Raw genomic sequence first — 22,207 nt, forward strand, 5'->3', positions numbered from 1 at the left:
CGAATGTGTCGCATCTATCATATCCATATGTACTTCGATAACTTGATTTTGCTGATTTATGTGTAGGGATGATGTTTTGCAATTCAAATACATTCCACATGTCTGTGTATTTTTCCTTATGTAACAGCACACGTTCTGTCAATATTAACATCCGGGGACACAGGACGCTATACCCGTACATCCTGTACTTTAATCAGTCCGTGTTTTCTATATACCTTGTGAGATATTCAGGTAAGCTTTAGTAATCTCACAGTACAGTAACTACAAGTACACAAGTACGTTGTTATATGTAATTTCACATGCAAACTTTTCCCCATATGTCGCATGTCTTCATTTCACGTGCGTGTTGACAGCATACAAGGAGGGGCCAAGAAAAACGGATATTCTGTTGTTGTACGGTGTGTCTACTGGTGTGTTTATTAAGGGGATGAGGGATAGGATGATAACGTACATGTGATTCAGTACCGACAGCTGCAGTACCCGGGGACACGCCCTTTGGTCTAGGGCCTTCATCTAAGGTCACTTGATACCACAAGTCATATACTGTCTATAAAAACGTGTATCATCTAGAGTCCCACCCTTCTGAGATTTGTGTTTAATTCTCCCTTCCGAGGAAATAAAAATGTCATTTCAATTGATCTTAGTCGGGGAAGCGTAAATGCCATCAGCATATTTATATATATCGGTGTGTGATGTTATTCCTTTGGAGCCATATAAGTGATTCTCCAGATGGAGTTGTATGCGACTTGGCCGCAGTCCGATATTTACAGAAGTACTTCCTCCGTAGTGTACAATTCTGTATAATTTGTACTGTTGCTGCGATGTTTTCGAGAACTACTGGGCGCGAGATTTAGCAACATCGCAGTTCGAATTTTCAATTAATTTGTTTCAATGATCTGTCTGTTTCTATTTATATAATATCAACATAAATTTTGGAATAAAGTAAAAACGTATTGCGAGGCCTTATCCTTTTTATGACAGAAATCTGACATGATTATGTAATAAGTCTTTACAGATGTATATATAGATGGTAATATTCCAGTTATGAATTTGATCCAGTGGGTAATTCAGAATCCTGAGGCGTGTTTACGGGCTCTCGCGTCTAACAGACGCGCATACGTAAGCGTTCGCGAACGCACGCGTACAAACCCATCGAGCTGTTCGCCAGTAAAAACTAAGGTGGCGTCAAATGTATACAACATGGAGAAACTGACTTTAAAAATCGATGACGGGAGCATATCATACGCGTTTTGTTTTTGTTTTGTTTTGTTTTTTTTGTGACCGACGAAATCAGTGGCCGCTGTTATTCCGGTAAGAAGGATTTACTGTTAAAAATAACGACAATCATGTATTTTAAATGATTTTTTTTCCACTGGAAAAAGTACACAAACACCTCACCATGTAATATACACTGTTTACTTACAATGGTGGCCGTAATTTTGAATGCACGCGCGATCGCGCTCTAACGTTCAGGATCGCCGGTTTATTGTCACGCGAGCGCTTTCGCTAACGAGCGCCATCATGAACACGCCTCTGCATGGCAGAGACATCTATATATAATCTGGGCGTTATCTCTACAATCATTACATTATCCTAATGATGCATATAGTGTTCACTAAAATATCGGACTCACCAATAAGTAACATTATCTAACACGTAACTGGACGTAACCGGTTTATGCAATACCACTCGCATCGCAAATTGTATAGTAATTCCAGAGCAATTTCAACAATAAGTCCTATTAGGTTTTGTAATGCTGTTTACTCGGAGTAAAATGTCTGATACATATATAATATAATTCTAGGGTTTGTGTAGTTTGCACAATATAATGAGCCGTTTCTCACAATTTACGTCAGAATTTGACGCTTTGCTGATAACACAAGTTGGTATGTGATGTGTATGAGGAAATGTGTCAGATTTGGAGATATATAACAGAATGTCAAGTTACTGTACACCACATTATCATATGATTATACACTAATATTTGTTTAATGTAGCTATGGGCGTGTTAATAAGCCATTAATAACGTAATCAAAATGGAAGTTATCGAGATATTAAGTTGGTATTAGGAATGTACGTTTTGACCTTTTAGTGACCTTTGACACCGAACTTACTTCCCTTTCGGATGACTATCATAAATACTTTTGTCTAGGTATGAAACTTACCAACCTAAACAAAGCCGACGCTTGATCTCACACACGTTGCTCTTTAAACAAGAGGGATTTCCGAGCTTGAAATTTAACCAAATATTAATTAATCGAATTGACCAATTGGAGCTGGTTTGGTCAGGATCAAGTAAGCAGCGATGTGTCCATGAGCGCAGCCTAGCGAAGAGAAATGTAACAAGGCAGGTAATCCAGACTATAGCTTTATTCTCGAAGCTCTTCAGACAGTCACAGCGTGAGTTCTGAGCGAGTATATGGAAGTAACAACACCCACTAAGAACGGAGATTTTCTAATATTAGTGCCGTACCATCAGGACGATTCGGAACACAAACTCCTTATAGACGTAGCTGTTGTTTTCGGCATTTCACAAAAATGCATTTTAGCAAGTACATTGAACCATTTCTGTTTTAATAGTTGCCATGGAAAAAGATAAATAAACGAACGGACAGCGAACGAAAGGAGAATCATGTCAAATCATTTATTAACCAGTAATTCTCTAAAACAGACTCATTAGATAAAAACATAACACTTTAAAGTTTAACGGTTAAACCGCCCTTAAACGCCCTCTGGGTGTGATGTAAACAACTGTTAGATTATACTCATAAAAAGGCAGATTATTATTTGTTGGGGATAAACCTCAAGGAGTGAACCTTGTTTCAGTATATTTTGACAGTTACTTGTTTGAACTGTTTAATGCATGCATAAAATCTACACTTGTCTGTTCATTCTGCGAGACAACTGTACTACTGTGTTTTAGTCATCACGAGTGAATGGATCTGACTTTATAATTGACGAACCAAACGCCGGGTGCTGAAATCCGGCCCTTTTCGTCACTGATACTTACAAAAATGTATCTTGTATACTGACAAACAGCTGTCTTTGTCAGACTCGGACACACGATCCCATGACGGCCGATATTTCCGCCGTCGAGCCTGAAACACGCCCATTGTTTATATAAAATTGGTGGCTACAACAGGTCAAAAAGGTGAGGATTCGGCGGAGTGTCGATAAGTGTATATCTGATGTAGACTATGGGTTCATTGAAGGTACAATGAATCTACCATAATAATGACCTGCTCATCCTCGAATTGGAGAGGGGTGGGTCATTTAAGAAGATTCACTCGAACCAGGCAATTTCTGGAACACACGATGAAATCGAACAAGATTTAAAACAGCATTTCATTCAAAACAAATTCAAGAAATACGGGTAGATGTATTACCTATTACACTTGCATGTACTAAATGTTCATGTTATTTTGAGAGGAAAATTTAGGATAACCTATGTACATACTGTGACAATAAGTGCGCACTGACTTCTTCCTTTTCCTATGTTTTCCTTTCCTAAATTTTCTGTGAAAATTCCTTTCATGTTTTATCATAATTTTCAGTCAAGCGATATACATGTATACCTTAAATAATTCAAACGGTTTTCTTCACCTCGCCATGTAACATAGATAACAAATCTATTTCCGAGATAAAAGTGTGACGAATGGGAACTATTTCTATAGAGAAACTGGGAAATTATCTAAATTTTTTAATAACATGAGATTCCATATATATATGTATATTTACTTCAATTAATATGTAATGAAATCTGAAGACAAAATTGAAAAGCATTAACTATGGCCGCCTATTTACAATCTTCAAACCGAGGTGAAGATCCAAATTCAATCGTTTCTTTGGCCTATTTTCGGTCCCTTTTGAATGTGGATGCTTAATTTTAAATAAATACATGCCACAAATCTGTTAAGTTTTTTTCTACGCAAACCTAGTTTACATGCGAATGCACGGAAGCCAAAGCAGTAGGAAGTCCTGTTTATCTTCAAAAGAGTCGTAAGCTTCATGGCAGGTTTCACATGTGGCAACGCACCTGGTACCATTGAGGATAGTTTTAATTTTATTTTACAGCATTCATCTTAGAAATGCATCGTTTTATTTTGGGGCTTAAATAATAATTTTAAGAACCGATCTGTACCTAATGTCTTGGCATGTTTCAGTGAACTCTGCTAATAATCACAAGCACATACAAGGAACATAATGCTTTTTACGTGTTTTGTAATTTATAAAAATGTGAAATATATATTTCTGCCATTTTTTGCTCTACAGTTACATGCAATGTTTGTTAAAGCGGTTCATCAGATATGCTATTTCCTCCGTAGTTCGGAACCCACACTCCAGCGCTTCGCATGCTATTCTACTAAGGTTTTCCGAGTTCTTTGTCTGGTGATTCGTCGGCAGGTGTTGTGTCGGATCTTAATTGAAGAAAGTAAGAACTCTCAAGATAATTTTTATCTTAAATTACAGCTCATAAAACCAAAAGGTCGAGATTTTTTATAGTCAACTCTCGGATGTGGATTCAAAATTCCATGCAAGGAATATACGATAGCGTATATAGCATATCTAAACTCCAGAAATAATAATAAGTAAATATATCAGATTCTAAAATCGAGAGAAAAAAACCAACAGCTGTTTTGAGCTGATATAGACTATTTCATCTCTGTTTTAATTGTAGAGTTTTATTCGTGTATGTGATACAGGACCACCCGACCTATGACTAATAGCTTACAGATTCCCTTAAGATAAGGACACGTTCTCTGAAGGGACTTTTAGTGGTTACCCGCATACCGTAATACCACGGCCATGTTACAACCCACTAACCAACATTTTATCGTGTTCTCCTTGTACAATATGACCGAATGTGATCTTTATTACAACTTTTATCATGACTTTCTATTCAAGTTTGGAGTTCTGGTGTATTCATTAAACCAATTAACTTACTTTGAAATGTTTACATTCGCTACTTTTTCACGAAGACGACGCTACCAAAATATTTCTACAATAACTTCCATTGGTCACAAACATAGCCTCTACTATCTTTTTTTAGTACTTCACCTTATTAAGTACAACGAAATGCTCTCTAACTCTGCTCATTTTGTTCAATTAGTATGAAATACAAGCAACATAAAAATAGCTCCAATACAGCCTGACATCAAGTGCAATCGTAATTCACGATATATCACTAAGATCAAGCATTGTATTATATCTACATGCTGTCGACCGTTTTGTTTATAATTGATTGTCCCGGTGTAAACTTTTATACTCTACAATGTCGAGTGTGACGAAGATCTGAATTATTTTTAACAGGTGTGCGATAGGGATACTTTCAAATAAATTGTGTTAGATCACAGATAAATTCAAAACTTTATATTGCTATTTATTCAATAAAGTAGCAACATATAACTTTCAAAATGGAGATAACTTCAACGTAATTTGTAAAAATAAAACACACCTTTAGTATTTTCGAATTTTGAAAATGCATATAATTTGATCCGTGATATTTATACAGCGGCGTTCAAATCTATAATAATAAGTGTATCTGAGTCGAGAGATGTTGGGCTAACTAATCTGTGGACAAGAGGGCTCCGAGTCTTGTTTCCTTTGGCGTGTGCCAGGAATTCAGTAGTAAATCCCATTATTTACTATTAGATGTATCGCTATCTACCTGTTGAAGTAGTGTGAATGATAAGACAAGCGTCTCTGTGAGTGTGATGTATGTAACACCAGAAGTGTTTTCTGAGGTGGCGATAACAGTCGTAAATATTCGACCAACTTTGATCTCCGGAACACCTCGACATCTGTCGGATGACGTAGTTCGCCCGATGATACATATATATCGTTAGTGGAAACTGAAGGTAACGAGTTGCTATCTTTGACAAGAGTTCCAAAGCATCTCAGTGTATATACAGGGCTTAAAAAAATAATAATAATGGAACAATTGTGTATATTTTTCACGAAGTCCAGACATGCCAGTGTTAAGCAATTGTGATTATAAATGTCACGTTCGGAAGCATTGGTTTCTTCTCAACCAATCAAAATCTTGATAACTGACGTAAGTCGGGAATAACGGTGCCTCTGATTGGAGGATTTTCAGGACGCGACATGTGCAATAAAAAGTGTTACCGTGTTCGTGGTTTATCGTCATAATAGATGCTGACTTAAAGTACATGTAGGTCAACCCCGATGTGTCTTGTTTGGCCTCAGATTACATTTATTTTCACTTTGTATTATATCAAAGGAAAACAGCTCTAAATATGTTCTATATATTTTCTCGACATTTGAGTTTTCGAAGTTTCGTTCAATTATCCATGAAACCTTTTTTGTTAGCTGGGGAACTATTGGCACTAGCACACAATGTAAACTGTTCGGATACCATTATATCAATAACCATAAATGATTTTGAAAATGGCCCAGCTTATAAAGATAACAAATAGCAATGAGCTTAAACGCTTAATCAATAACCAATCAATACATCAGAAATGCTTTTTTCACCAACAAATCGGAGCGTTTTCATTGGTCAGATGTCACTGCTGTCCCTAATTCGTATGAATCAAATGATATATAAGATTTCATTGCTCGACAACAGGGTGAAATAAATAAAATAAGAGAGTGTATGATTTTGGTGTAACAGATTTGGTGTAACAGAATCGAATTCGGTGTAACAGATTTGGTGTAACAGAATCGAATTCGGTGTAACAGATTGGTGTAACAGATTCGAATTCGGTGTAACAGATTGGTGTAACAGATTCGAATTCGGTGTAATAGATTTGGTGTAACACATTCGGGTCATAATCAGTGAATCCAATCACACGTAACTATGTTGACATTGTAAGTACTGACATAAACGGATGCAACGGGTTATCTGATTGGCTCATTTGACATTTAGTCTTATTTAACGGGCCCTGTGACTGGTTGACGTTAGGATCTGCAGTTCTCGTGTAGATTGTGTTGTGTTTCGCCACACACATGGCGGCTTTAGTGACATTAACAATACGTAAACTTACAGAAATAACTGCCACTTCACCAACGTAAATATCTGGGCGTGTAGCCGTCTGAAACTGTCGGGTTTTGCTAAATGTCGGAAAATATATACATCTTTGCCGCCATGCGGTAGACCAATTTACGAAAAAAAAAGTTATATACATACATCAATTTATCGTAACACAGCCTATAGTCTCCTCGGCGGCAAATTTGATATAAGGTATATGGTTATGACGATATCCAATTAAGTGTACTAACCACCCATAAAAAACATTAAAACTCAGCCTCTTATGTTGTAGAATTAACTGTAAAACCTTTATTTGTGAATATGGATTCATAACTTTGTTTAAACTTAAATGTTCCTTCCGCGTTACATGAATTACCCGTATGTCACGGGGACAGTGTATCAAATTACCGGTATGTCACGGGGACAGTGTATCAGATTACCGGTATGTTACGTGGACAGTGTATCAAATTACCGGTATGTCACGGGGACAGTGTATCAAATTACCGGTATGTCACGGGGACAGTGTATCAAATTAGCCGTATGTTACGGGGCTAGTGTATCAAATTACCGGTATGTTACGTGGACAGTGTATCAAATTACCGGTATGTCACGGGGACAGTGTATCAAATTACCGGTATGTTACGGGAACAGTGTATCAAATTAGCCGTATGTTACGGGGCTAGTGTATCAAATTACCGGTATGTCACGGGGACAGTGTATCAAATTACCGGTATGTCACGGGGACAGTGTATCAAATTACCGGTATGTCACGGGGACAGTGTATCAAATTACCGGTATGTTACGGGGACAGTGTATCAAATTACCGGTATGTTACGGGGACAGTGTATCAAATTACCGGTATGTTACGGGGCTAGTGTATCAAATTACCGGTATGTTACGGGGACAGTGTATCAAATTACCGGTATGTTACGGGGACAGTGTATCAAATTACCGGTATGTTACGGGGACAGTGTATCAAATTACCGGTATGTTACGGGGACAGTGTATCAAATTACCGGTATGTTACGGGGACAGTGTATCAAATTACCGGTATGTTACGGGGACAGTGTATCAAATTACCGGTATGTTACGGGGACAGTGTATCAAATTACCGGTATGTTACGGGGACAGTGTATCAAATTACCGGTATGTTACGGGGACAGTGTATCAAATTACCGGTATGTTACGGGGACAGTGTATCAAATTACCGGTATGTCACGGGGACAGTGTATCAAATTACCGGTATGTCACCGGGGACGTGTATCAAATTATCCCGTAATAGGTACGCGGTGACAGTGGTTATCACTTCCCGGTCTTGTCTCACGGGGACAGTGTAGCAAATACCGGTATGTTATGGGGAACGGTATATCAAATTACCCGTATGTTACGGGCTAGTGTATCAAATAACGGTAGTGACGGGGACCATAGTATCAAATTACCGGATAGATTTACGGGGACAGTGTATCAAATTGCCGTATGTTACGGGGACGGTATCAATTACCGGTAATGGTCACGGGGACAGTGTATCAATTACCGGTATGTTACGGGGACAGTGTATCAAATTACCGGTATGTCACGGGGACAGTGTATCAAATTACCGGTATGTTACGTGGACAGTGTATCAAATTACCGGTATGTTACGGGGCTAGTGTATCAAATTACCGGTATGTCACGGGGACAGTGTATCAAATTACCGGTATGTCACGGGGCTAGTGTATCAATTACCCGTATGTTACCGGGGACAGTGTATCAAATTACCCGTATGTTACGGGGCTAGTGTATCAAATTACCCGTATGTTACGGGGCTAGTGTATCAAATTACCGGTATGTCACGGGGACAGTGTATCAAATTACCGGTATGTCACGGGGACAGTGTATCAAATTACCGGTATGTTACGGGGCTAGTGTATCAAATTACCCGTATGTTACGGGGACAGTGTATCAAATTACCGGTATGTTACGGGGACAGTGTATCAAATTACCGGTATGTTACGGGGACAGTGTATCAAATTACCGGTATGTCACGGGGACAGTGTATCAAATTACCGGTATGTTACGGGGGCAGTGTATCACATTACCGGTATGTTACGGGGACAGTGTATCAAATTACCCGTATGTTACGGGGACAGTGTATCAAATTACCCGTATGTTACGGGGACAGTGTATCACATTACCGGTATGTTACGGGGACAGTGTATCAAATTACCCGTATGTTACGGGGACAGTGTATCAAATTACCGATATGTTACGGGGACAGTGTATCAAATTACCGGTATGTTACTTGGACAGTGTATCAAATTACCCGTATGTTACTTGGACAGTGTATCAAATTACCGGTATGTTACGGGGACAGTGTATCAAATTACCCGTATGTTACTTGGACAGTGTATCAAATTACCGGTATGTTACGGGGACAGTGTATCAAATTACCGGTATGTTACGGGGACAGTGTATCAAATTACCCGTATGTTACGCGACCACTACTTTGATATCCTGTCAAATGTGCAGATTTTTTGAAGAAATAAAACCGATCTGGTTAGAGTATGAGACCAAAGTAGACCTGTTAATTTTCAACTACATGTATACACGACCAGTGTTAAACTATTCTTAACAAGTTTTTTCCCCCTTTTGCCTGTCTTTTTTTGAATCCGGAAAATGTTTGGATATACGAGTTTTCGGGTTAAAAAGTACGTACAGTGACTAGGACAAACGTCCCTGTGTCCGAGTTGTTATTTGTTTACATTACGTAGATATTGACGATCATATTTCTCACGTAGGACGTCACGTGTGTATGGTTCACCAAATGTCTCCACCATTGGAATTTGTGAAATTTTATCTTTACACTAGCTTTACTGTATTCATTTCTATTTTTTCCGACTTCGCCACAAAATAGCTTAGTATAGTAACCAATATGACTGTTAGTTTTAGTTTAAACATATTTTGTTGCCAATTTTCAGCAAAAGGTTCGGCATAAGAAACATGAACATTATAGACGCCCGTTTACTTAATCATATAATTAAATGTATGTATCCATCGGAAGGTGGCTAGATAGTGATTCGTATGTACAATGCAGTTATGATCTGATGAGAAAATGGGGAAAAAAGTGGGTGAAATTTGGCGAGACAATGGTATTTAGATGTTCCAAAGGTAAAATATTAGATGATAGTTTAAGAGGTTAATTACTCCTTACATCTCAAGTCGTCAATTATTCAATTAGTACACAAACTAACGCAACTTGTTGCAAATGAGCTTCTGTGATCTCAAAACCGACAACTGTGCTTGATAGATTGACACTAACCTGACCTTGTAGGTTGCACTCTCCCGCCAAAAAGAAGTTATTATTTTTCAACATCACACAGACGTTTGGGGGATGTCCTCAATCACTAAAGGATGGTTTTCATTTCTTAAGACAAAGAAAACCAAATGATACTGTAACGCCGAATACCGGCACTTATAAGTTGAAACCTCTATATAACGTCCCTCGTTTATATACGCCAGACATTGGTTATTACATTGTTTCCTCGATAAAATGCCATCCATATGATTACGCAAAACCCTCAAATAACGTCCATTGTTTATAGAAAGTAAAGCATCGATATAGTACAATGTACATGTATAATTTCATTAGAGAAAATGTATGAAGATGACATCTTTTTCGTTTATTGTTACTTAACGGTGTATGTGTTCCCCATCGGGGAAAAAGGTCATCCAAATGGTTGTGAGTTCGTTTAACTCTGCAAATGGTGGCTGAATAATGTTTTAATAGTGACAATATAACAAGATTTTACTGGATAGATGATGGCAATATAACAAGGTTTAACTGTACAAATGGTGGCAATATTTAACAAGATTTTACTGGGCAAATAGTGGCAGTATAACAATGTTTTACTGTCAAATGGTGGCAGTCTAATAAGGTTTTACTGGACAAATGGTTGACAATATTTAACAAGATTTTACTGGGCAAATAGTGGCAGTATAACAATGTTTTACTGTCAAATGGTGGCAGTCTAACAAGGTTTTACTGGACAAATGATGGCAGTCTAACAAGGTTTTACTGGACAAACGGTGGCAGTCTGACAAGGTTTTACTGTACAAATGGTGGCAGTATAACAAGGTTTTACTGGACAAATAGTGGCAGTATACCTAGGTAACAGTGTCCACGTAAAAAATCAATATAAACGTGCATGTGTTTTGCACGTATATGAAGAAAACAGATGTGTTCGAAACGACTATGGACATCTTTTAAAGGGAAGAAAAGCTAAAACCCAGACACGGTGGCTTGAAAAGCTATGAAAATTGTAAGTGGCATGTCTAAAGTCTTGCTAACGAGATGGAATTCAGCAACAAATTGTCCTCTAACATGTCTTTAGGATTGTTTGATAGTTATTATTACTCATACATGTCAAATATATACCGTTCAACATTCCAGACGTTTTAAAGGAGCATTATCTTTCGACTCAAAGCATACCGTGCACCAGTTTCAACTGATCTAAGAAAAGACTGCCATTGATTCCGGAACATCTGGTGTTCGTTACAACGTTTTGCATATTAGAATTCCATCGTGCACAGTTGACATCTGCGACAGCGAGACGCTTTAAATTTTCCGATTTTCCCAAGGGTGCTCGGTTGGTGGCGAGTAGCGGTCGTAATATCATACCATATAGCTATGCTATGCCTGTAATGCTTTCTCACGCCTGCTGGAAGTTTAATCTTATAATTGTTTTGAAAATAAAGTTAAGAAATATGTCTGCCTAGTCACGGAGCAGTCAGGGGTACAAACACAGGGTACAGATTGATAGTACACACGATGTTACTTTTAAGTATACACGGTACATTGGAATCTCGTTATCGCGCCCGGGGTATTTTGTGATTCTGATTGGCGCAAAACTGAAAATAATTCGGTCAAACTGTGAAATTCTAACAAAAAAAGGTTTAGGGACAAGAATGTTTATGGATATGTTGCATTCTGTCATTGGCTTTCCCCGTTTTCGTTTTTATCATTTTTCATTTTTTTTATTCTTATTGTAAATCTCGACTTCTGATAGTCACGCATTAGGTATACTGACTTGATCTAAGCACGGACTTAGATATACATGTATTTTCTAAGTCTGTGATTTAAAGAAGATACATGTACTTGCTACACGTGTGCACTCTATGCACAAACGTATACACTGCATACATGTATGTTTGGAAACTGTATACAGAATAAAACATTCCTCTCTGGCAAAATCTGTCTACAGTAAATGTGTACTGTGAAGGCGCCCCTTGTCAAAATCCTTATCAAAACCTACTTAACGTATGTTAGACTTACTTACAGAAGTCCGAGTGTCGATGATTTACGCATTTTGAGTTTCGGAGGGCCATACCAGGACACGGGTCAGTACCAACTGACCGGCGGGGTTCCCTAATGACCGCCTCGTTCCCTTGCTAATGACCCAGGGGTTCACCGTGGGGACTTTTATTGTGCTAGTGTGGCCTGGCAGTTCCCCAAGTATACTTAGCTTCACGCGATGATCACATAAAGATATATATATATAAAAAAGTCAAAGACTTTTCGGCATTTTATAGGTTGTATTAAGTTTTGACGCTTTGTTTACGTCTCAAAATTAAGCAGCAATTCTCCAGAAATCCTATATATATATGAAAACTTTAAAGGACGTTGTGCATTGTGTAAATAGTAGAAATAATGAAAACGTTAGCGAAAATGCCGTGTTGATTTCATTACATCGTGTATTTCTACTACATTGTATATATATATAAAGTTCAGTCCGCCTGAAGAAGCCTGAGAGGGCAGAAACGCCTTGCGGCAAAGTCTGTTTTTTGTTATTTTTTATACATTCACCTTCGCAAGGACAGATTTCAATTTCTTATATACTATATATATATATATATATATACTGAAACGAAAAAGAAACGCAACATGGAAAATTGTGATTAATTTTGTATTAAATATACATATCTGTATAAAAATCGCGGAAATAAATATGCACCCTGCCTAACACCCATACCAATCTTCAAAATCACCCAAGTGTGACTAGAGACCTATGCACTTCCGGCGCGGTAAAAACATCAAAAACCGTGCCTGTACAAACATATGCGTTCTTTTTTCATTCAAACCAGTATCAATTCATCACTAACATTGAGCCACATCATCGCCAATACTTTTGCAAACAATAATTCCTTTTACAATTATGCCACGGTTATCAAAGGTTGATAGAGGACGTGCTATAGCGATGCTTCTGGCAGGGAACACGCAACTTCACGTCGCTCGACAATTCAGAGTTCACAAATCGACTATTAGTCGATTAGTTTCACGTCTTAACGCAACAGGAAGAGTCGATGACCAGCCGAGATCAGGACGTCCACGCGTAACGTCGCGACGTCAAGACCGGGTTCTTAGGTTGGCACACCTGCGTAACAGGAGATTAACGGCCGCTGAAACGGCAAGGAATACGATTGGTAATCATAACCGTCGAATTCATCCCCAAACAGTGATCAACAGACTGCGTGAGGCTAATTTGCGTGCAAGGCGACAGTACGTTGGTTTACCACTAACACCGCAACGTCGAGCACGTCGTATGCAATGGGCAACGGCACATATGCCCAGACGTTTTCCTATGAGACGTTGGAGGTCTATGCTCTTCACCGATGAATCTCGATTCACGTTATTTCGAGCAGATGGCCGTCAACGTGTGTACCGGCGTCGAGGCGAACGTTTTGCTGACGCCTGTGTTTTGGAACACGACCGATTTGGGGGTGGATCAGTTATGGTTTGGGCGGGAATCTCCCATGGTTTGAAGACGCCTTTGGTGATAGTCAATGGGAATTTAACGGCCGTACGCTATCGGGATGAGATCCTTAGGCCCCATGTTGTGCCGTTGGTTAGGCAGCATCATCTAACCTTTCAGCAAGATAACGCGAGACCACACGTTGCAAGAGTCTGTAGAGACTTTCTTGCGACACAGAACATTGTTCCTATAGATTGGCCTCCATATAGCCCCGACCTGTCCCCAATCGAGCATTTGTGGGATGAATTAGACAGAAGAATTCGAAATCGCCGTAACCCCCCAAATACCCTCCCTCAGTTAGCAAATGCACTCGTCCAAGAATGGAATAACATTCCAATACGGAAAGTCAATGCCCTGATGAACTCAATGCAACAAAGAATTAGAGATGTGATAACTGTTCGAGGAGGACACACACGATATTAGGGCACGGTTTCAAAACTGCTGCCATTTCAACTTGGATTCACGTAGGGTACTACCAATCATGACCTTCTAGCAAAGTGACCTGTTCTTAAAAATCTCTAAACATTTAAAGGATGTTACATCAATATTCAATATTAACTATTACATATGAAATTTAAACATAATGCTCACAAGTATTATTTTATTAAACCTACAATTTGAAGTTGCGTTTCTTTTTCGTTTCAGTATATATATGTCTCTGATATATCATAGGTGTCGAGTTCTGGTAAAAAAAGTACCTATACTGTAATAGCTAAATTACCCTATACCTTAGAAGTTCCTGTAGATGTTGGTGTTTCTTACGAGTTTATTAAATTATGGAATATAAAATTATGGGCTGAACTTTCCTCCTGTTCATCTAGGCTATGTTAGCACACCATAATCTCGACGATACATATACCAGGGTACGTCTTAAACAGTGGCGTGTGTCTTCAACCCTGTGACCACAGGACCAGTTTAGGCTAATTTGGATCTATATTCGATGATATATCGCTACGCGGTCCAAAGACACCCTCTACGAAGCTTCATATACTTAGTATATGTAACATGTACATCGTATTACTATCCACAGGGACCTGATAATTTGTCTTATGGTATTTGGATATTCTAGTGTATATTTTAGGTGTTTTAGAGGGCCAGATTCGGTAATAGTAGCACCACTCAGTGTTGTCAGTCTAAAGTGTAGATTCCGGGCCCAAAAAAACCAACGTAAAACTTAATTCTGTACACACAGGTAGAAATAAACCCAGACTCTTAATAAATTAACATGTCCCTGTTCCAGAGACAAACCCATTCATACAAGGAACCTACTGGTATCTATGATGTAAATATACAGTGTACAAACAATCGTACAAGGAACCTACTGGTATCTATGATGTAGATATACAAACATTCATACAAGGAACCTACAGGTATCTATGATGTAAATATACAAACATTCGTACAAGGAACCTACAGGTAGCTATGTACTGGTGGTATATAGTACATGGAATTTGTGTGACACATGTTTGCCAATGAGTACTCGCTAATTGAGTGTAATTGACACTAATTACCCCGGGTCCATATCGCTACTTGGATGACATAGATACAGTTGTTTAATATTAACGATGTTTAGTGACTTACAGACAGTTACCGTGACATTCAATACTACTACAGCTAGGATGTCGATTCTGTGTTTATCTATGATAACCCACCATCAATTTATCAGAGGATAAACCACGAATCATACTCGTATATAACTGTTATTTATTTTTAACAATCAAGGACATCATTGCTGTCTTTTTCATAATTAGGCAATTACGATGACAACAAGGCTTCCAAAAAGTCTTGGTCATTTGGGCGATTGATTCAAAAGTATTCAGCCTATTATTTGAAGCGAACTATCAAGCGTCAAAATTACTTTTATGTAAGTAATGAATCTGTGTCGGTTTATAAAACATGATAAGTATGATTGACGGTATTACAGATACTGATTCCATGTTAGATATTATAACTACATGTACATGTACCATCCACATATTCTGACACCTCCAACCAATGTTTGGTCAATTGATTAAGGTATAACTAGACAAGCTATACAGTGTATCCACCAAGTAATACTTGCGGGACATCATCAATTAAATATCGATTACCTCCCTTGAAGGTCAGACACGCGCTCTGACGTGTACCACATGGCCCGGCCATATATACTACAAGTAAGTATGGCACGTGGATTATAGTGTAAGATGTTTCTCACAGGTTTTAGTTAAAACTCGTCTATCCAAGAATGTCCCTGTTTGTTACATTCAGAGCAAACTGTACATCTTATGTTACCTGGAGGTACATAGTCATGTACTAGTGGAAACCACTTTAGTATAGGTCCGCATGAAAACTACCAGAGGACAACATTTAGCCTGGACATGGGAATCAGTTGGACCTATCACGAATTAAATGATATTTATCGATTGTTTTTTTCTGTTTCCATAGCCGCCCAATAACACCTTAATTATCACAATATTACAGCCTAGTCATATTTTGTGCAAATACTACCCATGTCCCGCTGGTTCTGTACTTTCCGTTTGCTAGTCACAAAAACCATGCCGAGCTAACAAACATGTCATATACAACAATGGAAGTGACTGAGCTGATATACATGTCATAAACAACAATGGAAGTGACTGAGCCGAGAGACATGTCATACACAACAATGGAAGTGACTGAGCCGAGAGACATGTCATCAAAAATGGAAGTGACTGAGCCGAGAGACATGTCATACACAACAATGGAAGTGACTGAGCCGAGAGACATGTCATAAACAACAATGGAAGTGACAAGGCCGATAGACATGTCATAAACAACAATGGAAGTGACTGAGCCGAGAGACATGTCATACACAACAATGGAAGTGACTGAGCCGAGAGACATGTCATAAACAACAATGGAAGTGACTGAGCCGAGAGACATGTCATAAACAACAATGGAAGTGACTGAGTCGATAGACATGTCATAAACAACAATGGAAGTGACTGAGTCGATAGACATGTCATAAACAACAATGGAAGTGACTGAGCCGAGAGACATGTCATAAACAACAATGGAAGTGACCAGGCCGATAGACATGTCATAAACAACAATGGAAGTGACCAGGCCGATAGACATGTCATAAACAACAATGGAAGTGACTGAGCCGAGAGACATGTCATAAACAACAATGGAAGTGACCAGGCCGAGAGACATGTCATAAACAACAATGGAAGTGACCAGACCGAGAGACATGTCATAAACAACAATGGAAGTGACCAGGCCGATATACATGTCATAAACAACAATGGAAGTGACTGAGCCGAGAGACATGTCATAAACAACAATGGAAGTGACTGAGTCGATAGACATGTCATAAACAACAATGGAAGTGACTGAGTCGATAGACATGTCATAAACAACAATGGAAGTGACTGAGCCGAGAGACATGTCATAAACAACAATGGAAGTGACTGAGTCGATAGACATGTCATAAACAACAATGGAAGTGACTGAGTCGATAGACATGTCAACAACAACAATGGAAGTGACTGAGTCGATAGACATGTCATACACAACAATGGAAGTGACTGAGTCGATAGACATGTCATAAACAACAATGGAAGTGACTGAGTCGATAGACATGTCATACACAACAATGGAAGTGACTAAGTCGATAGACATGTCATAAACAACAATGGAAGTGACCAGACCGAGAGACAAGTCATAAACAACAATGGAAGTGACCAGGCCGAGAGACATGTCATAAACAACAATGGAAGTGACCAGGCCGAGAGACATGTCATACACAACAATGGAAGTGACCAGACCGATATACATGTCATAAACAACAATGGAAGTGACTGAGTCGAGAGACATGTCATAAACAACAATGGAAGTGACCAGGCCGAGAGACATGTCATAAACAACAATGGAAGTGACCAGACCGATATACATGCCATAAACAACAATGGAAGTGAGTGAGTCGATAGACAAGTCATCAACAACAATGGAAGTGACTGAGTCGATAGACATGTCATAAACAACAATGGAAGTGACCAGACCGATATACATGTCATAAACAACAATGGAAGTGACTGAGCCGAGAGACATGCCATAAACAACAATGGAAGTGAGTGAGTCGATAGACATGTCATACACAACAATGGAAGTGACCAGGCCGATAGACATGTCATAAACAACAATGGAAGTGACCAGGCCGATAGACATGTCATAAACAACAATGGAAGTGACCAGGCCGATAGACATGTCAACAACAACAATGGAAGTGAGTGAGTCGATAGACATGTCATAAACAACAATGGAAGTGACCAGGCCGATAGACAAGTCATAAACAACAATGGAAGTGACTGAGTCGATAGACATGTCATAAACAACAATGGAAGTGACTGAGTCGATAGACATGTCATAAACAACAATGGAAGTGAGTGAGTCGATAGACATGTCATAAACAACAATGGAAGTGACTGAGTCGATAGACATGTCATAAACAACAATGGAAGTGACCAGGCCGATAGACATGTCATAAACAACAATGGAAGTGACTGAGTCGATAGACATGTCATAAACAACAATGGAAGTGACTGAGTCGATAGACATGTCATAAACAATAATGGAAGTGACCAGGCCGATAGACATGTCATAAACAACAATGGAAGTGACCAGGCCGATAGACATGTCATAAACAACAATGGAAGTGACTGAGCCGATAGACATGTCATCAACAACAATGGAAGTGACCAGGCCGAGAGACATGTCATAAACAATGATTGGAAGTGCCGAGCTGATAGACATGATTTAACAAGTACTCTACGGAGGGTATGATTACTCAATGTGTATTTGTATACATGCGTGTCAGGTATGCGTTTCCTGCTGCCATAAATACACCATACACTGTACAAGTACGCTACAGTGTCGGGGTTCAATATGTTCGGTACATAGAACGGCAGCTACGTCAGTAGGCAGCTTCTCAATCTGTGATACCGGTATGTAAAAGAATAGAATCGGCAGTTACATATGGACCTTTTTCATACCTCTTCTATTGATCACTTTGAAATTTATTCTCAGCTAATTTTTTCCATCTAAATTACCTCCCTTTGAATTTATTATCCTTATATCGTCCTCTCTTAGATTGTCCATACTGCTCTGTCTGACTGTGACAGTGTCCTAGAGTACTGTAATACTGTAACACTAAATTTACACTGTCACGTTAACCAGAGTTGTGTCCCTTTATACAGTACCAATGACGTGTGTCACTGTGAAGGTCAAACGTATACACGTTACATCATGAAAACCTCAAAATGAAATTGAGATATATTAATTCATATGTGAAACTGGGCCGTGTTTCGAATGAAACTTTCTTGATTATAAGGTTAAGGAAATTTAAAGTAATAATCTATGTCTACTAAATCACAGAACATTAAAAAACAACTTATATAACATATTCTATAGAAAAACAGCAGCATGTGAGTGAAGGTTTTATCTGAGCGAGGGCCATGACCAGATAGCTGTGGCTCTGATAGATTCCCATGACGTGTTTGTATATGCTCTCAAGTTGCCAAATCTGACAAACTGCCCTCGTTACATGAAATGACTGGCTTATTTTATGTATATTATCATACGCAGTCCCAAATATAAGTTACTGATCATAAATCGATATCATTTGCCAGCTTACTTATGAAGCATACAAAATTCCTTCCCTGTATGTTTTCTGTCAATTTTTAGACTTCAATGACGCTCTGAAAATGAGTTCTGAATATTTGGAATGTTTAGAAGTATTGAGTTTGACATTTAATTTAGACTTTGTTTAAGGTTCAAAGATAATATTGCAACATATTATAATCAAAACTTGCACTTCACATGAACAAAACAAAGTTTTCAACTGAATATAAATCAAATCTGAATTTGTACGGTAACACTTATAGTTTATGGCAAACAGTTGTAGCCTACCTCTTTAAGACGTACCTCTACATTATTATCATAACATTTGGGTCATAGTACTATCAGGATAATATTGGGGTCAATCCTCATCCGGAACTCCTCGTTTTTTTACCCGAGGAGTTCCGAATTGGCCAATACTACAAAGCATTTGGGTCATAGCAACATCAGGATAATACTGTTGACACTAGTATCATTATACCATACATTGATATGTAACCATTCCTCTTATAGAAATGACAATCAAGTGTCACCAAACAAGATAAACCAAGCTTTCAACGTCACGAAGACTCTAATTCTGTGATTATTGCGTACATGTATCATATCATTGGGGTCATAGTAATATCAGGATAATAATGGGCACCATTCTACACTCATTACGCATCACTACAGAAAGAAATAACAGACAGTGAAGTATACAGTTCATAAGTGACGGAAAACCAACAGTGCTTATTAGAAATGGAATTTATAATTATTGAAAGGAAAGAGTTTCTTACTTCCGTTAAAGTAAAAAGATACAAACTGAAAAACTGACTGAAAAAACAACACATCTAGCACTCTTCCTACCTAATGTTTGCTAGCAATAATGTTACTGGTAGATTTATTTGATGTATATAGCGTCTTTTTCGTACATTCCAGCTCGACCCGTTCTTGAAACCACGCCTCTCAACATCACAGCCAAGCGAGGTTTCTCCGTCACGCTTCCGTGTAGTATCCAGGATCTCGGCACCCATAGGGTAGGTACACCAAACAGCTAGCTACATCAAGGCAACAACTATCAGTAAACATCCATACAGTCACTGCTATCTGGAAATGAATGATGCATTATAAAAAAAAATCAATCACCGATTGTCATAAGGCGGACAAATGTTATAAACATGAATGTATCTATGTAATCAGAATTGTATACGATTATCTCCCTTAATCTTAAAAGCTGTCATTTTAAACGAAAACTACTTATATATATATCAATATATACATATATATCATTATAATTCCTATATTCAACACAAAAATAAGAGCTCCATTTAGTAGCTGTCCTTTATATCAATGTTTACGAATTCGTAACTGACATATTTACACGTACATGTCCTACTGCTAACTGACATATTTACACGTGCATGTCCTACTGTTAACTGACATATTTGCACGTGCATGTCCTACTGTTAACTGACATATTTACACGTGTATGTCCTACTGTTAATTGACATATTTAGCACTAATTATAGTTTGTCTTCATTATTTCTGTGTTGTTGCTGTTTTAATATCATATTTCCGCTTTACTGTTTTACTTTGGTTTTGCACTAAAAGTGCGACATAATAAGTACGTTTACAAAAAATGTATCTGAAGCATGTTACCTGTAGTATTTTACCTGTCGTGTAGTGTTTTACCTGTAGTATTTTACCTGTCGTGTAGTGTATTACCTGTAGTATTTTACCTGTAGTGTAGTGTTTTACCTGTAGTGGAGTATTTTACCTGTAGTGTAGTGTTTTACCTGTAGTGTTTTACCTGTAGTGTAGTGTTTACCTGTAGTGTAGTGTTTTACCTGTAGTGTTTTACCTGTAGTGTAGTGTTTTACCTGTAATGTTTTACCTGTAGTGTAGTGTTTTACCTGTAGTGTAGTGTTTTACCTGTAGTGTAGTGTTTTACCTCTAGTGTAGTGTTTTACCTGTAGTGTAGTGTTTTACCTCTAGTGTAGTGTTTTACCTGTAATGTTTTACCTGTAGTGTAGTGTTTTACCTGTAGTGGAGTGTTTACCTGTAGTGTAGTGTTTTACCTGTAGTGTTTTACCTGTAGTGTAATGTTTTACCTGTAGTGTAGTGTTTTACCTGTAGTGTAGTGTTTTACCTGTAGTGTAGTGTTTTACCTGTAGTGTTTTACCTGTAATGTTTTACCTGTAGTGTAGTGTTTTACCTCTAGTGTAGTGTTTTACCTGTAGTGTAGTGTTTTACCTGTAATGTTTTACCTATAGTGTAGTGTTTTACCTGTAATGTTTTACCTCTAGTGTAGTGTATTACCTGTAGTGTAGTGTTTTACCTGTAGTGTAGTGTTTTACCTGTCGTGTAGTGTTTTACCTGTAATGTTTTACCTGTAGTGTAGTGTTTTACCTGTAGTGTAGTGTTTTACCTGTATTGTTTTACCTGTAGTGTAATGTTTTACCTGTATTGTTTTACCTGTAGTGTAATGTTTTACCTGTAGTGTTTACCTGTTGTTATATACCTGTAGTGTAGTGTTTAACCTGTAGTGTAGTGTTTTACCTGTATGTTTACCTGTAATGTTTTACCTGTAGTGTAATGTTTTACCTTAGTGTATGTTTTACCATGTTACTAGTTTGTAGTGTTTTTACCTTAGTGTAGTGTTTACCGTATGGTTTTACCTGTATGTTTACGTAGTGTAGTTTTACCTGTAATGTTTTACCTGTAATGTTTTACCTCTAGTGTAGTGTATTACCTGTAATGTTTTACCTCTAGTGTAGTATTTTACCTCTAGTGTAGTGTATTACCTGTAGTA

General features: G+C 38.2%; 1 protein-coding gene across 2 annotated transcripts in view; it reads left to right on the plus strand.

Annotated features, from left to right (window-relative positions):
- Positions 1-22,207, plus strand: part of LOC117334191 (protein amalgam-like) — a 58,203-nt gene that overhangs the window by 24,039 nt on the left and 11,957 nt on the right. For both annotated transcript variants that reach the window (XM_033893675.1, XM_033893674.1), the window contains exon 2: positions 20,335-20,432. Coding sequence is in view for 1 of the 2 variants with exons in the window: in XM_033893674.1 (XP_033749565.1) it covers positions 20,335-20,432 (98 nt within the window). In the remaining variant the exon portion in view is untranslated. The remainder of the gene's footprint in view (positions 1-20,334; positions 20,433-22,207) is intronic.

The sequence above is a fragment of the Pecten maximus genome, chromosome 9, assembly GCF_902652985.1.
Source record: "Pecten maximus chromosome 9, xPecMax1.1, whole genome shotgun sequence".
Taxonomy (NCBI): Eukaryota; Metazoa; Mollusca; class Bivalvia; order Pectinida; family Pectinidae; genus Pecten; species Pecten maximus.